At 41.3% G+C, this 16859-nt stretch overlaps 1 protein-coding gene across 1 annotated transcript in view; it reads left to right on the plus strand.

Moving 5' to 3' along the window:
- The first annotated feature begins 2880 nt into the window (after positions 1-2880).
- The window catches only part of ARIH1 (ariadne RBR E3 ubiquitin protein ligase 1), a 101434-nt gene continuing 87455 nt past the window's right edge, over positions 2881-16859 (plus strand). The window contains exon 1 of the mRNA XM_052646199.1: positions 2881-3431. Within this exon, the coding sequence (XP_052502159.1) occupies positions 3063-3431 (369 nt within the window). The 5' untranslated portion in view covers positions 2881-3062. The remainder of the gene's footprint in view (positions 3432-16859) is intronic.

The following is a 16859-nucleotide window of genomic DNA, read 5'->3' on the forward strand; positions in this document are numbered from 1 at the left end:
AGATGGTAAAGACTCTGCCTACGATGTAGAAGATGTGGGTTCAATCCCTGGGTTGGGAATATCCCCTGGAGAAGGAAATAGCAACCCACTCCAGTATTCTCGCCTGGAGAATTCCACGGACAGAGCTTGGCAGGCTACAGACCTTGGGATCGCAGAGTAGGACAGGACTGAGTGACTAACTTCAAAGTGAAGCTCAGAGAGGTTTAGTAATTTGTTCAAAGTTACAGACAGCAACTGGAGGGGCAGAGGTAAATTCTGTTCTATTCCTTCCTATGCTGCTTCTCAACATTGTTGATGTAAAGACTGGTGAAATTCTATCTAGCCCTACCTCCTCTTGACCTTCAGTCTTGTATATTAGTATGTGGAACTGCCTTCTCAGTATCTCTACCTCAATGTCTAACAAGCAAATCATTTTTAACTTGTTTTAGTAAACACCACCATTCGCCTACTTGCTCAAACCCCAAATTTAGGAGGCATCCTCATCCTTTATCAACCTCACAGTCAGGCCATCAGCAAATCTGTTGGCTCCACTTTCAAATTACACATGACTCTGACCACTTATCAGCCCCGCTGTCACAACTCTAGCCTAAGCTGTTACCATTATTCACCTCAGCTTCTGAGATGACCTCCTAATTGGTCTCTGCTTTCATAGTCTATTCTCCAAAAAGCATCGTTATTTTTTTTTAAAAAAGAGAGCATATTATTTCATTCTTCTGTTTAAAATCCTTTAATGATTTCCATTGTAATAATGTAAACTTCTTAAGATACCCTACGAGGTCCTGCTGTGCCTCTACCTTGATTTGTCCTCTTTGACTTGATCCTTTAACATTCGATTTTTGCTCAGTATGCTTCAGTCACAGAGGTCCTTATGATTCCAAATTTCTGTGATGTAAAGTCATGTACTTTGGCAGATTTGGAAGGGCAGGGTTGGGGATCTGAAAAAAACTGGTGAAGATTTCAGAGTTGCCTAGAGTGGCAGAACAATTTAGAAAAATTTAACAGGGCTGCTGGGTGGTGAGGCATCAGGTGTGGTAGATGAGTGGAATTTAATAACAGAATGTATGTGATCATGGAAATTTCTCCAGTAGTGGTCAGCTGCTCCATATCAAAGGGGAGGATATGGATGGTAGGGTTCAGTCAAGATAGGAGTGGATGAAAAGAAAGATGGGGTAAAGGAGTTTAGGGTACTGTCAAGCTTTGCTGAAATTTTCTCTGTAGATGTGTAAGAACAGGGATGGGTGGAGAGAAGGGTTGCTAGTATACTTAGGTTGCTCCAGGTGTGGCAACTACCTAGAACTGCTAAAATAAAAACAAGAAAGGACCATGACACAAAATCTAAGTTTTAATTTGCAAATCCTTGGATTATTTTAGGAAATCTTATTATTAAAAACTTTACAAAATGGACAAATTAATAAGGCTTATTTCCATTATAAAGGTATTTTTCACTTTTCAAAATCAGATTCCAATGGGAAACTGTTGAAAGGTAAGATTTATCAGTAAATTAGGGATTCAGACTTAAAAATTTTTCCAACCTGGGCCAGTCCTTCAAGTTATCCCAAGAGGAAGTTTTCTCGTGCCTCTTCTTCCTTCAGAATATTTCTCTGGCTTTTCTGTCCTATTTACAAAGATTTACGTCTACTAGAATGGCATAAAATACTCTTCCTCTCTTGTTCACAACTTGATATTTTGTCATTTACCCTCCTTGCATTTTAAGCTCCCCAAACTAAACTATTTTATGCCTACTGTGCTCTCGCCTTTGTTATTTTCTCAGGCTAGATCATCTTCCCTACTGTCTCTGTTAAACTCCTGGCCATCTATCAACTTTCAGCTCACATATCTCCAGATGGGAGACAGGCATTATCTCTCTGCTTTATTTGGTCCCTGTATCTATTTCTAGTATTGTCTGCATTGTATTATCTTACAACCCATTTTATATATAATGCTGCATATAATACATATTATGCATTTTATATTATTTTTATGATTGCTATTTAAGGTCATCCAGGTGCTAAAACAGGACAAATGTTCCGTGGTCTTCCTCAAGTCTCTTTCCTTTCCAGTCTCAGGTATAAAATGGGTACTGTGGCTCCATGAAGATAAGAAATATGTATGTAAAAATCTTACACAGTACTCAATTAAGGCAAGCCATGACTTTAACAGTTTAGTGCCTTAAATAAAGTGCTTGAACCTGAGTTCAGGAAACGCTAAATGACGTCACTATAGGCGACTTAAAAATCACAGCACGTCCGGAGAGTATACAATCTAATTACTTAAAACGGGGTTCACCAGCAACACAGCTTAGAGGTTCTGCATAAAACAGACTCCACTGAGTAGCCCAGGCTACAGGAACAGTAGCTCCACAGCCGAGGTATTCTTGGAATCACTCCCGGGCCGGCGGGAAGGGTCTCTCTGGCCCTGGGGGAAGGCCGCCATCCCCAAAGGATTGCGCGAGAAGCTGGATCTTCATGGCCTGCGGAAAAATCCACCACCTGGGCTGACCAGGCCCCTCTCGCTCTCGGCGACCAATGGCCACAGGCTCCTCCAGTACTCAGTTCGCAGCTGAGGGCCCAACCAGCGACCGCAGCCGGAACCCAGCATGCGATTCCCGCGGCGCCGCGCTCCCAGGGCAAACCGAGGCCGTGGGGTCTCCCCGCACTCCACGCAGGGGCGGCGGGGCGGGGCGCGATGACGTCAAGAGCGGTGACGCGCGACGCAGCGCGACGCGGTGACGCACGCCCCTTTGTTGGCTCAGTAGCGGTAGCAGCGGCCGTGGAGGTGGCGCTGGGGACTGTTTTCTCTCGGAGGCCTGAGCGGAGCCGCGTCTGATTGAGGCGGGCGGCAAGCGGCCCCCTCGCTCCCTCCCTCCCTCCTCCGCGCCCTCCCCGCCGCCGCTAGCCGCCAACCGCCAACCGCCGCGCCCGGGGAGGAGCCGCGGCCCGCGGGGCCGGAGCCAGGCCTGCGTCCGGACATCAGCCGGAGCCGGAGCGAGAGCCGGGGCCTCGGCGTCCCCGCCCTCTCCCCGCCTCAGGGCCAGCGTCCGCCGGGCCTCCGCGCGTCGCGCCATGGACTCGGACGAGGGCTACAACTACGAGTTCGACGAGGACGAAGAGTGCAGCGAGGAGGACAGCGGCGCCGAGGAGGAGGAGGACGAGGACGACGATGAGCCGGACGATGATAACCTGGATCTGGGCGAGGTGGAGCTGGTGGAGCCGGGGCTGGGCGTCGGCGGGGAGCGGGACGGACTGCTGTGCGGGGAGACGGGCGGCGGCGGCGGCAGCGCTCTGGGGCCCGGAGGTGGCGGCGGCGGCGGCGGCGGCGGCGGCGGGCCGGGGCATGAGCAGGAGGAGGATTACCGCTACGAGGTGCTCACGGCCGAGCAGATTCTGCAACACATGGTGGAATGTATCCGGGAGGTCAACGAGGTCATCCAGGTGAGTGTGGCCCCCGCGCCAGCTTGACCGAGCCGGACCCGGGAGCGGATTCGGGCGGTCCGCGCGGCCCCGAGGGCCAGGCCAGGGCCTGGTGCGCAGCCTAGCCTGGTGCCTCCCGGCCCTGTCTTCTCTTCTGCTGGGGATAGAGCAGACATTCGCCGGGTGTGGGGAGGTGCGCTAGGGGCGGTGCTTTCCAGGTCCTGCTATGGCGGAGGCCTCCGGCCGCCTCAGACTTTTTTTGCGGGCAATTGCTGCGGGTCCCTGGGCCCGGTGTCCTTCTTCTGGCCTCAGTAGAGCTTACAGGGGCGGGGCGGGATGGGAGGTGGAGGAGATCTGGGCCCCTAAGACGGCTTCCCCGGCTTTCAGTCTCACTTGAGCACTTTTGGAAGGGGTTAGTAGGCCTGAGGGCTTGCTTGGTGTACAGTTGCCCCAAGTGGGCACCAGTTAATAAAGAAATGGATCTGCTTGGCAGTCTTAAGTGCCTACTTAAAAGTGGGGGAAGGGAACTGTTTCTTGGGAGAGGTGCTGATGGATCTTCTTTTCTAATGGTGAGGCTTCTGCTTGTATCTTTTTTAACGTTTGCTGTTCGTTTGGGTTTTAACTGCTACTCTTCTCAGTTGTAGCATACTTGAAGCTGTTGGCATAGTTGCTGCAACTTGCATACCCAGCCTTTGCAGCTCAAACAACAGCAAAGCGCAGTGTTATTGTGTAATATTGAACAAGACTCTTATTGTGAGTTAGCAAGTTAGAGACTTTCTGCTTCTGGACTCCTTTCTCTGATAATTTGTATTTCATTGTCGGTAAGTAGAACTCGGTTTAAATTGATAACCTCACCTCATCTAATCTTGTGGGTCATATTTTGCCTTTTGAGTTTTAGAAAATCAAAAGTTTCAGTTTATTTGGAGAAAAATGAGGGGGTCATGGGTACGATTGCAGAATAAAAATGGAGTCTTGATTCAATATAATCCTTAGAAAACACTAGTTTCATGGAAGTAAACTGTATAGGTGAGCAGCAGGTGACGATAGCCTTCTGGTATGTTATTTTTTTTTCTTCCCCCTCTTAAAATTGGTTGACTAATATCCACTGGTAAATAAGCAGTATGTCACTGCGTGCTTGTTGAGCTTGCATGATTAATAGATTGTCTTTATTAATTTTTTATAGTATTTAGTAAAAAAGACACTTTCTTTTGAAAATAAAACCATCTATTTAGGCCTGTTTGAAGATAGTGTTTAAATAATAGTTTAAAAAAAAAACTGATAGTGCTATTACTAAACAGTGGAAATCTCAAACTTTTGTATAGATAATGTAGTCTGAAGAGGAAATTGAAGGGTTGTAAAAGAAAGATAAGTTTTATAGCTCTTTCTGATCTACAGATACAGTATTTAAGGTCTTAGGTCACTAAATGGAGAATTTTTTTTTTTTTTGAGGAAAGTTGAATTTACAGTGAAACCTTGAATTACCTTTTCATTTATTTATTTTATAAAGTATATCGTAAATCTGTATTGAATCTGATGCTTTCACACCTATCACCTGGCTTATTCCAATGTTTAATTACCTTTTAAAATTTATAGATGTTTATTACCCAACTTCTTCTAGTATGTTTTCATGTAGTTAAATCTCCTTCAGCCTTTTCAGCTCTTAGGTGTGTCCTCAATCACTGAGGCCAAACCCTGCGAATTCTTTATGTCACTTCTGGAACAGAGATGTAGCTAATGCATGTGACATCATTTTTTCCTTGTTAGTTGAGAGGAAGAGAAATAAACATGGATAAACTGAACTAAGAACTACAAAATACTAGAGAATTTTTTTAGGTGTCTTACTTTAACCATGTTTTCATGCTGGATTTTTGAAACAACTCTTTTTTTTCCTAGTTTACTACTTGTTAAGGGTGCTCTTAAGTAGGACTGCTGAAATGACTATCTTTTCCTTTGTTAAAAGTTCATATTTAGAAAGATCAGTAGATCAAAGGATAGGATTTACCCCAGATCTTCTTTCTCACAGTGGTATACACTGGGCAAATGATGCACTAAACTAGGGTTTGGTTATGTTATAGATTATTTATGTTAATAGATTTAAACTTAAGTTATACAGGTAACACGTTACATTGTAAGAAAAAAACTGATGAGGTGAGGGGGAAGAAAAGATAAAATAATTATTTTGCCTGCTACTGAGAGAGATACACTAATCGTTCCAGATCTGTGGATGAGGTATACATGTTTAGAAAAAATAATTACAGAATAAAACTAAGTTCTTTTTATGTTTTTAGTAGGAAAAAAGCAGGTTGCAAAAACAGAGGGAAGGTCAACAACTTTCCTGTCAATAAGTAACTATTTTTCAAGTGCTTACACAATTACAGATCTAAACTAATTTAGTCAATCTGTTGTTATTGGTCTTCCTTTTTATTGTCTAGTTTTCATGTTTTATAAACCTCACTAGGAATATTCTTACAGATAAATGTCTGGATGTTTTATTTTGTTAGGATAAATTGCTGAGCCAAACGTGCTTATTTTCAGCCATTTAATAAATACTAGCATGCTGCTTTCAGCAAGGTTATACTAGTTTTCCCTCCATGGTCCTTGATTGGTCATCATTTTTTAAATTTGTTTTTTTTTTTTAAACTAATGAGGTTGAATTTTTCAAGAGTTTTTTGGGCAGTGGTATTTCTTTCGTAAATTGCCCTTTGCTTTTGCTCATTTTACCTCTTTTTGGGATGTTTATCTTTTTATAGATTTATGAGATCAGTTTATATTCATAGAGCCTTTAAACATCAGTCGTACAGGTTTTTCAATTAAATCTAATGTTGGTTTAATATATAGTAAGTTTTAAGTAAATTAAAAACTTTTATTAATTTAGTTCACATCGGGGAGCTTGCTGTTAATTCTAAAAAATTTAAATTCCCTTCTTTCTGGTACTACTTTTCAATATGAATCATGTATGTTAGTGAATTTGAAAATAAATGTGCAGGAGAAAAAGATTGAATGTAAAAACATTTGCCAAGTTAATTGAGTCTTCCCTGGGGGAATTTGATTACTTTTTCTGGGCAACAACAGATTAATAGTGTTATTTGTAGATAACTGCTGGTTAGTTCTAGTCTTCAATCGAGTTAACACTTTTTCTTTTAGAAAGCTCTTGGTTTTCTGGCTCTCTGTAACTTTCGTTTGTTTAATTTGATCTTCTTTTATTTAAACTCTTTGTGGCTACTTACCTTTTGATCTTTAAGATCAGGGGTTTTCTGTAACATATCTTAAGGGTAGAGAAGTGCTTAAAGTCCTTTATTTACCTAGCTATATTTAACTAGCATTGTTAATATAAGGTGGTTAATAATATTACAATGGTTATCTAATGTAGTTGTCTAAATATCTAAGTAATTTATTAAACTAACACTACATAACTCTGGAATTCAAGGATGTTTAAATGTGCTGTTTTTTGTTTCCACAGCATTCTTTAGCAAATGTTGATTGTGCCTTGTGTGTGTGCTGGTCACTATAGAGGACATGGTTCTTGCCTAAGAAGCATATAGAGGTGGGGAACATAGAGATTCTTGGGCTCAATTCCCAGAGATGGTTATCCATTAGTCAAGTCTAAATTGGAGCCTAAGCATCTTATATTTTTAGCCAGTCCAGTGATAGTTCTGAACGACTGGAATGTTCATAGTTCACCCAGTGTCATGATTTTGACTCACTCAGGGAGAATGAGTAAGAAGGGCAAGTAACTCTTAGGAATACCACATTTAAAGGATATGCTGAGGAAGAGGCTCATGGAACTGTTGGATGTGAGTGATCAGAGAGGAAGCAAGGGAGAAGTGGGTGGGCTTCTTGCTATTAGAAGATTTATTATTCTTAATAACCTGTTTTAAAAGACAACAAATTTTCTGTTGGCTTGTTGATATGAAGTCTTTAATATTTTGCCCATTTTTAATTTAAAATATTTGAGATGCTTCTAAACTGAGGTTTCATGCATAAATTAGAGGCAGTATAGTCCAGTGTATTGTGTATTGGTTCAGGAGTCAGGTCTGCTGCTGCTGCTGCTAAGTCACTTCAGTCACGTCTGACTCTGTGTGACCCCATGACGGCAGCCCACCAGGCTCCCCCATCCCTGGGATTCTCAAGGCAAGAACATTGGAGTGGGTTGCCATTTCCTTCTCCAATGTATGAAAGTGAAAAGTGAAAGGGAAGTCTCTCAGTCGTGTCCGACTCTTTGCAACCCCATGGACTGCAGCCTACCAGGCTCCTCCATCCATGGGATTTTCCAGGCAAGAGTACTGGAGTGGGGTGCCATCGCCTTCTCCGGAGTCAGGTCTAGCCACTGCTTCTCCTAACTGGCAAGTTAATTTTTACGTCATAGAACCTTCAGTTTTTGTCTGCTTCTCCCCTCCCTCCCCCACCTTTTTTTTGTTCTGGGAAGTTAAAACAGGACTGTTGAACTACTAGATTGGTCTTTTTTACATTAATGCTTAATTTTTCTAATATCCTTTTAAAAAAACTTCAGTGAATTGGAGGTCCTCCTTGTTTCAATGAAATTGAACTCAAGTGGGCATATCAAGATAAATTTAGATTGGTTAACTGGGTTGGGAGGGATTTTGTGTGTGTGTGTGTGTGTGTGTGTGTGTGTGTGTGTTGAAGCCATTGAGGTGTTTGGTGTAGTTTATTCTTGAACTTTTTATTTTCCCTCCAGCTGATCTCCTTGAGTTACAAGCTTTAAGTTATGTTCTTTTTGAATCACTTATGGCATTAGTCATGAATCAGGAACTGTGGGGGTGGGATCCAGCAGTCTGTTTTAACAAGCATTCCAGGTGATGCTGATGCTAACTAAAGTTTGAGAGCTACTGGTCTAGTTGAGATTTAACAGCAGTGTTTCTCCATGTGTAATGACTAGTGATGAATTACTATAGAGTGGGTTAATGATGGAAGGCAAATTGTTTAAGAAACTAATAAAAGGAAAATTTCGAGAGCCTGAACGGTTACTAGGAGAGAGAGCTAGCTAAAGAGAGAGCCTACAAATAACAATTAACTAGGCTACTCATGGAGGGGATTTGTTATCATTACTGTTATTCTTCAGATTAGAGTGGTCTATACTCAGTTATTTCAAACATGCAAGCCAAACCAGTGACAATCTCATATTCTAGGTTGGAACATTTGGGTTTTCTTCACATTTTCTCATTCCCCGGCTTTTTTATTTTTATTTTTTAAAAATAAAAGTAGTTGAGAGAGTTTCTTTATTTGATACATGGGAAGGGATATAAGGAATTGAATACTGTAAATGCAATTGCTCAGTACTGTTCAGAATGTTGAAGAAAATGTGAGACTTACTCTTAAGGAGTTCATGGTCTCTGAATTTCTACTCTTAAAGCTGTTAGATCAGTGCTAAATGGATTGTAATAGATATTCATGGAAGAGATCTGTGAGTTTTATCTGGAAGATGTCTAGGATTTAGGTGGATAGAAGAGAGGGATAGGAAGCCATTCTAAGAAATTGAAATAAGAATGAGGAAGCTGTGTCCCAGTGATGGTGAGGTCACCTCAGGTAAAACAGTTTGTTAATTATAAGTGATAATGTTGTAAAAGCTGGGAGGTTTGATACTCTGAACAAAGATAGGCAGAAGTCACCAGATCAGATTACTTTCTTGTGGGTTTGTGTGTGACAGCTATATGTATTATTTTTAGCCCTGTATTTTCCTCAAAGCTTAGTGGCTTAAAAACAGCACACATTTATTATCTCACACTTTCTGTGGGTCATGATTCTGACTTCAACTTAGTTGGGTGCCTCTGTTTCAAGGTCTCTTATAAGGCTGCAACTCAACATACTGGCTAGATTGCAGTTATCAAGGTTTGACTAGAGGAAGATCCCCTTGCGAGCTCACTCATGTGACTCTTGGCAGGCCCCAGGATTTTTCACTGGCTGTTTTTTGGCCAGTTCCCTGCCATGTGGGCTTCACTGAAAAGTGGCCTACGACACAGTAGCTTCTTTCCTTTGGGGCAGGGGGTTTCAGATAGAGAACCCCCCAGATGGAAGCCACACTCTTGTCACACCATCTCAGAAATGGCATCCTATCTCTTTGCGGTACTCTACCTGTTTTAAGTGAGGAGCTTAAGAGGAAGGGATTACACAAAAGTGTGAAGATGAGGAGGTAGATCCTGGGGCCATTTGAGAGGCTGCTTACTATGATACATATAATCTGGCTCAGTTAAGAGGCGAATGAGAACTATAGTTTAATGCTTACTATCCAGTCAATTTATATACTAATGGCAGTGTATAGTAATTTGGATTTTTTAGTTCAGAATAACTGTAAATTATTTGTGTTTGGCTTTGCAAAATATTATATCTTTCAATGATAAGTATTCCTAATTACCTTCAGTGGCTGAGATTGAAAGAATAGTTTGCAGCTTCTTGGAATTATTAATAACTGGCAGGAATCTGAGATTCTCCAGTCTGTTGTGTGTTTTTTTTTAAACTCACTACATAGTGGAATCACCTGGGAATTTTTTCAACACATTTAGAATTTTGAGATAATTGTAGAGTCAAATGCTGTTGCAAGAAATAATGCACAGAGATCCCCTATACCCTTGACTGATTTTTCTATGATGATAACATCTTGCAGAACTAGTATATAGTATCATAATCAGTATATTGATACTGATGCAGTTTATTCATTCAGACTTCTTTATATTGGGACTGATAACCCAAGGCTAAGCAAGTGAATTTCTAGGAGTTTGGACCAGACATTATCATTAAACAGAAGTTTTCCCTGGTTTATTTTAATGTACAGCCAGGGTTGAAAGCAAAGTTATTGTTCTTGTCCAGTGTCTTTAATAATCCTCTCTTTGTAACATTCCAGTCTGCTTAATTATGAGTAAATGACAATAAACTAGTTTGTGATATAGCTCATTCTAACTTTTGATTTTTGAGAACAAAACAAAACAAAACACGGAATTAAACTGTTTACACCTTAACTTTGGTCCATTGTTCCTAGGGTGGCCCTTTGTTATTTTTAGTTGTTTTCTTTTTTTAAAAAAAAATTCATTTATTGGCTGCACTGGGTCTTCGTTGCTGCCCTCAGACTTTCTCTAGTTGTGGTGCAGGAGCTGCTCATCGCGGTGGCATCTCTCATTGCAGAGCTCCGGCTCTAGGGTACAAGCACTTAGTTGCCAGGTGGCATATGAAATCTGCCCTGCATTGGCAAGCAGATTCTTAAACCACTGGACCACCAGGGAAGTCCAGTTGTTTTCTTAACAGTTTTTGTTTGGAATCATGAAGGAAAAACTTTTCCTTGAAGTTAATCAGTCCTCTTTTCTTTGTCTCTTCTGTGACAGTGAACCGGTATCTCTGATTATGCATGTTGCCTACTTCTCTTAAGTTTCAATTATACATTGCCTTTACTAGGTATAATATCACAGGCCCATAACTTTGTTAAGATCTTGGCTATTTATACAGTTCATCTTTTAATACTGATACTATATCAATATCAGGTTGATACTGATATCAGTAACCTTTGGTTAGCATGTAACCTTACAAATAGATTAATTATTCCCTTTAACTGATGGGATAAATAGAAGAATGAGTGGTTAGACTGACATTTGGTGATCACTTACTAGGTGAGAGAATAATCTGTAATCTGAGGCTGCTTCTAACCTGGGATCACTGAATCCGTGGCAGTCCTTGCCTTATTTTATTTTCAGTGTTTAAAAAAGCCTACTGTGTTTAAAACAAAGTAAATCAAAACTGCCCAAGCTAATTAAAATGTGGTCCAGTGTTCGATCTTCAGTTCCAAAAGAATGGGCACGTCTTACAGCATCAGTAGATTTCTACAGTCATGTATTTTAAGTTTCTGAAATGGAGTTGCACCCTACTGTGGTCCTTCCCCACCCACACTGTTTTGTCCTGAAAAACTTGAGCCAAAGAATAGGTTTAATCAGATAAGTGAGAAGATACAAAAACAAAGGAAAACAGTCCAACGAAACTGTTGTTCAGTAGCTAAGATTCTTTGCAAGCCCATGGACTGCAGCACGGCAGGCTTCCCTGTCCTTCACCGTCTCCTGGAGTTTGCCCAAACTCATGTCCATTGACTCAGAGATGCCATCCAACCATCTTGAATGATACCTCATTTCTTAATCTTGGTCTGTGGTAGATGTCAGTTGGTGTTTGAATTAAATTAATGGGTAGTTTGGTATCTTAGAAGACAGTTTTAAAGGGTCTTATTGAGCTAGCATCTGCTCTGGCAGATTAACTTTTCAGAGGCCCTACTTTTTCTTTTTTAAAAATGAGAATACTAGTATTAAGGTTAAATACTGTATTGGGAGCTTTTTCATGTAACTTTTTTTCCTTAATGTAAACTTGCTGGATAGCATTTTTCCCTTTTTCTTATGTTCCATTTAAAAGAAGTGTCACAAGTGACCTTATGCACTTAATACATTTTGGCAAAAAGTACAGCGGATAATGAAGTATTAGGTAACATTTCCTTATTACTAAGACATTTGTTTAGACAATGCTAAGAATAGCTATAATCCCAGACACTTCTCCCCAGACTTGCTTTGCTATCTGCTTTGAAACTGTCATAGTTCTAATTCAAATATTAACTGATTCCAATTACATATTATATCCTTTCTCAGTCACAATTGTATAGTTTTTTAGGGATTAAGTATATGCTAGAGACTGAGAAGTATTTTCTGATTTTCTTAGCAAGTATAAGTAAAAACCTCTTATGTGGACTCATTGAAATCTGTGACATTTTGGACAGGTCTCTGAAACCCATTTAAAAACAAATTTATTGCCTTTTCTCTTTAAGGCTGTTCTTCCTTTGATTGATTTACTAATCAACCATTCTTAGAATTTGAAAGTCAGTGATTCTTTTCTGCCCCAGCATTTCCTGTATCCAATTAGCCCTGATGAAGTTACTCTGAAATTTGTTATTCCTCTCCTTTTAACTAAATAGGAAACACATATTTTCTTTTTTTTGCTTTTACAATATCTTTTATTGGTAAAGATGGGTATGAACTAATCAACAGTTCAACTAAAGTCTGTAAAGGGTTTTTGTAGAAATGAATTCAATTTCTCATAATAAATAAATCCACATTCTGTACAGTTAGAAAAACTGTGATGGTGGCAAAATAGAAAGATAATAAATCTCAGATTCAGAATGAAATAATTAAATCAAAGAGTGTTAAACATATTTTTGGAGTTGCCTCATTAGGGAGTCATGTAATGGGCTCCACTCCCATTCAAGGTCTCACAAATGGGCACTAGAATAATGCTGACTCTAAAGCCTTCTCCTCTAATAATCTCATCTGGTTCTGTTTTTTATTACTATGAAACAAAACCCCTTTCACATGAAGAAATAAGTGTAGATTCATTCAGATGGAATCGTTCATTTAGATCTTTTGGTGTCCTAACGATTCAAACTGAAATGAAGCCTATAATCCTATAGGCTGACACTCAGAAAGATGAACCATTTTTCCTACTTCTGTAAATGTCCAAGGAATTGACAAATCAACACCTAGAAAAAAGCAAGGCATAATTCATCAGCACCAAGGAGAAATGATCTTCAAATGGAGCAGGTCTGTTAAGAGTCCTGATATCTCTGTGTTGATGAACAGGTTCTAATCTCCCCAGAGGAAAAATCCAATGCCTAAGGTTAACGCCTTTAGGCAAAAGGTAAAGCTCAGCAAGCGAGTTGATTCTGCATGTTCATTCATCCACACTTAAAAAAAAAAAAGTTAATTTCAAGGTTCTGGCACTCCACTCTGTTAAACATTTCTTTCTTTTTTTTTTTTTTTTTGGAGGAGGAGGTTTCAGCTTAGACTGTCTTCTTTCACTACTTCATTACTTGTTAAAGTGGGAAATAGCAACTTTATTACTAGCAATTCTTCAGCTACCATTCCAAAAGCTGTACTTAGTCACATACAACAGTTTACATTTACATGACCCTCTAGTAATAGTTAAAACTGCTCGAAGGTGGCCGTTAACAAAATCCTGCTTGTCTTTCTTGCTTATCAAATATGACTAAACTGTTGGTGACTGGAACTCAAGTCACATAACAGTCAACCACATTGCTGGATCCATGACCTACATCTCAGATTTGGCTAAACAGGCACACACAGCTACACCTGCTCCAGCTCTGCAGTGAGACACAGATCCAGCAAGCTCCCACCCATTCAGCACTGGACCAAATGCTTCCACTGTATTTAGATATGCATTGCCATTATGACCACCAACTGCAAAGATTTTGCCCATCACTGTTTCGATCCCCACTCCACCCCTGGGAGTGGTAAGGGCTGCTACGTAATCCCATTTGTTGCTTTGAGGGTCATACTGCTCAACAGAACTCAGAGAATTATCATCAAAACCACCAACAACGTATAAGCAACCATGGAGCTCACTAACTCTATTGCCTGCTCTTCGCTGACCCATCTGTCTTAACTTCTATCCACTTACTGAGGTGGTATGTGGATCATACCTCTCCACACTAGACAGAGAAGCTACTCCATCATTGCCACCTACTGCATAAACATGGTTCATGAGAGCCATGGAGCCAGCACCTGCCCGGGGAGTATTCATTGGTGCCACTGTACACCACTGATCAGATTCTATGTCGTATCTCTCCACATCGTTGAAGCAGGTGCTGTCATCTAACCCTCCAGTGGCATAAATTGGGCCTCCCAAGAAAGCCAGGGCAATTCCTCACCTCTTTGTGTTCATTGATGCCTTCATCATCCATTTATTAGTGAGAGGATCAAACATCTCCATGCTACCTAAGTGTTCATTGCCATCATGTCCACCCACTACATACACTTTACCTTCCACTGAGATTACATCCACGTCGCCTTCGACTGTTCCTTTCTGGTCCAAAGAACCAACTGTTTTTGTTGATAGAAGAGCATTCAGTACTGCGGAAGGGGTCACCTGATCCACCTGCACCACCTACACAAAACAGCACTCCAGCAGTATGCTTCCTTGGGGTAGTCCGCACAGAGTATTCCAAGTCAGGTACTGCTCTGCTACTCAAGTGAAGGTGGGAATTTCTTGCTTCATCTAATAAATCTCTACATTTTAGATTTTGTTGGACAATCTGTTCTTTTGCCGCAACACCCATGAGAAAGTCAACTGGCAACAGCGGCAAACGAACCTGTGCAAGTGTTTCATCCAACCGTTGGGGATGATGCTGAGGATTGGCAAGAAGCCACTTGATGGCAGCACTGTAGACCTGCTTTTCATTCTCAGTGTTGAGGTCACCGGAGGACAAAAGCTTATGGAGACGCTGAGGTGACACACTTAGGAAGTCTTCACACTCCACCACTTCAGTAAAATGCTCACAGGCATACTGATCCGCCATGTCCATTAGGTCTGTTCACTTGTGACTTTCTGCAAAGGCTCTTAGCACCAGGCAGCTGGAGGGATGAAAATGTAACTTCGTGTATTCACAACAAGCTCTAGCCACCAGTTCATCCTGTAGAATACAGGCTGCATATAAGAGAGGCTGGACATTGTCAACCGTCAAAGTGAGCCGTGAAGAATAGACAAACTTTACCAAGTCTTCTACTGCATCACCATCAAAGTCCCTTATTTCAATCAGTGTTTGCTTGGCTCCAGCCATTTCAGAGAGAAACATGGCTTTGAAGTAGGAAATAACACAAGCCAATGCCAGTTTGTGACAGGAGATTAGCTTTGAGCCAACCTTCAGTGTGACATCACAGAGTTCTCCATTTTCATAAAACTGAAGAAGAGAACCATGAAAATCTTTCCAAGCTTCATTTGCTTCAAAGAGAAAGGAGTCTTCTCTATCACCATCACCAAGTGAAGATCTGTTCTTTATTTGCTGTTGTCTTTTCCCTTTTGTGAAGCAATTCCTAGCCTGTTTGCATTCACAGCTTCTGAAGCCATTTGCAACACTCCTCTTTTAATACAATTCTCTACTGAAACATCCCATTTATTCTTTTGTAAAGGATGGGGAGAAGGCAGAAGGTAGAGATGCAGTCCACCAAACTTCACATAGTTTTCAAAAACTACTCAAATGCCACTGTCGTTTGCTCAGTCCTTGGCTGGTTCCCTCAGCTCGGTTCCCCGGCCTCACCAAGGATGCAGCTGCGCTGCCAGGTTCCTGCAGCCGCGGACCCATACTTTCTATCATATGTCTAGCCTAGATGCTTTAATATGGTGTTCGTGGCTTCCTCACCTTGATTTCTGGTAATTTTTTCATTCTTACTTGCTGCTGTTTCTAATTTTCCCACCATTCCCAATTGCACTACTTGTACTTTCTTACTATATACATGCACATTTATGTTTTCCTGTTTTTGTTCATGCTGATCCCTCTTTTTGTGGTTGCTCTTTCTCTCTCTTTTTTTACACTGTTTTTTTTTGGTTGCGCTGGGTGTGGTTGCTCTGGGTCTTCGTTGCTTTCAGTAGTTGCGATGAGTAGGGGCTACTGTTCGTTGCCATGCACGGGCTTGTCATTGCAGTGGCTTCTTGTTTCACAGGCTCTAGGTGCAGGGGCTTCAGTAGTTGCAACATGCAGGCCCAGTAGTTGCGGCTTGAAGGCTGTAGAGCGATGACTCAGTAGCTACGCCACAGGGGCTTAGTTGCTCCAAGGCATGAGAAGTCTTCCCGGACTGGATATAGAACCCATGTCCCCTGGGTTGGCTGCTGTTGCTGTCCAGTCACTCAGTCGTGTCCAGCTGTTTGTGACCTTGTGGACTGTAGCCCATCAGGCTCCTTTGTCCACGGGATTCTTCAGGCAAGAATACTGGGGTGGGTTGCCATGCCCTTCTTCATGGGATTTCCCCGACCGAGGGATCGAACCTGGGTCTCCTATATTGCATTGGCAGGCAGATTCTTATCCACTATACCACCAGGGAAGTCTTCTTTCTAACTGCCTGATATCCTTCTACTCATACCCTGCTCAGATATTACATACCTCTTACCAGGTCCCTCTTCCCTGCCATTGCTGCTCTTTTACCTGTGTTTGCGTAGCCCTGTATATGGATAATACAGGAGGCTGTAATATGGCCATCCCAATACCTAAGTCACTAGCTGGCTCTGAGGGTTTTGAAAGTAAGAGCCGAGTCTTCATCCACAGCATATCTCACACTAGTAGCTGTAGTAGAAACTCAGTGAACACATGTTCTTTGAAGTTTTTCCCTTAGTTTTTTTTTTAGTTCCTTGGTTTCCTTATCTGTAAACCAAAGAGAGCCGGACACGATTTTCTTCTGGCACTAAGAAATTATTTTATGATTCCCAGATAATGCTTCAGTAGTAGTATAAGGTGACAAGAAAAGTGTTTGAATTCCAAGAATGCAAGCTTTTTAAAACCTTTGAATATACAGTGACTCTTTCAGATTTTACTTTATTTGCATGTAGTTCTCTGGCACTTATATGAATTGAGAGTTACGTTAAAAACAACTGAGTCACTCTAATGCAGTAGTTCTCAAAGTATGGTCC

Source organism: Budorcas taxicolor, chromosome 10 (genome assembly GCF_023091745.1).
Source record: "Budorcas taxicolor isolate Tak-1 chromosome 10, Takin1.1, whole genome shotgun sequence".
In the NCBI taxonomy this organism is placed as follows: Eukaryota; Metazoa; Chordata; class Mammalia; order Artiodactyla; family Bovidae; genus Budorcas; species Budorcas taxicolor.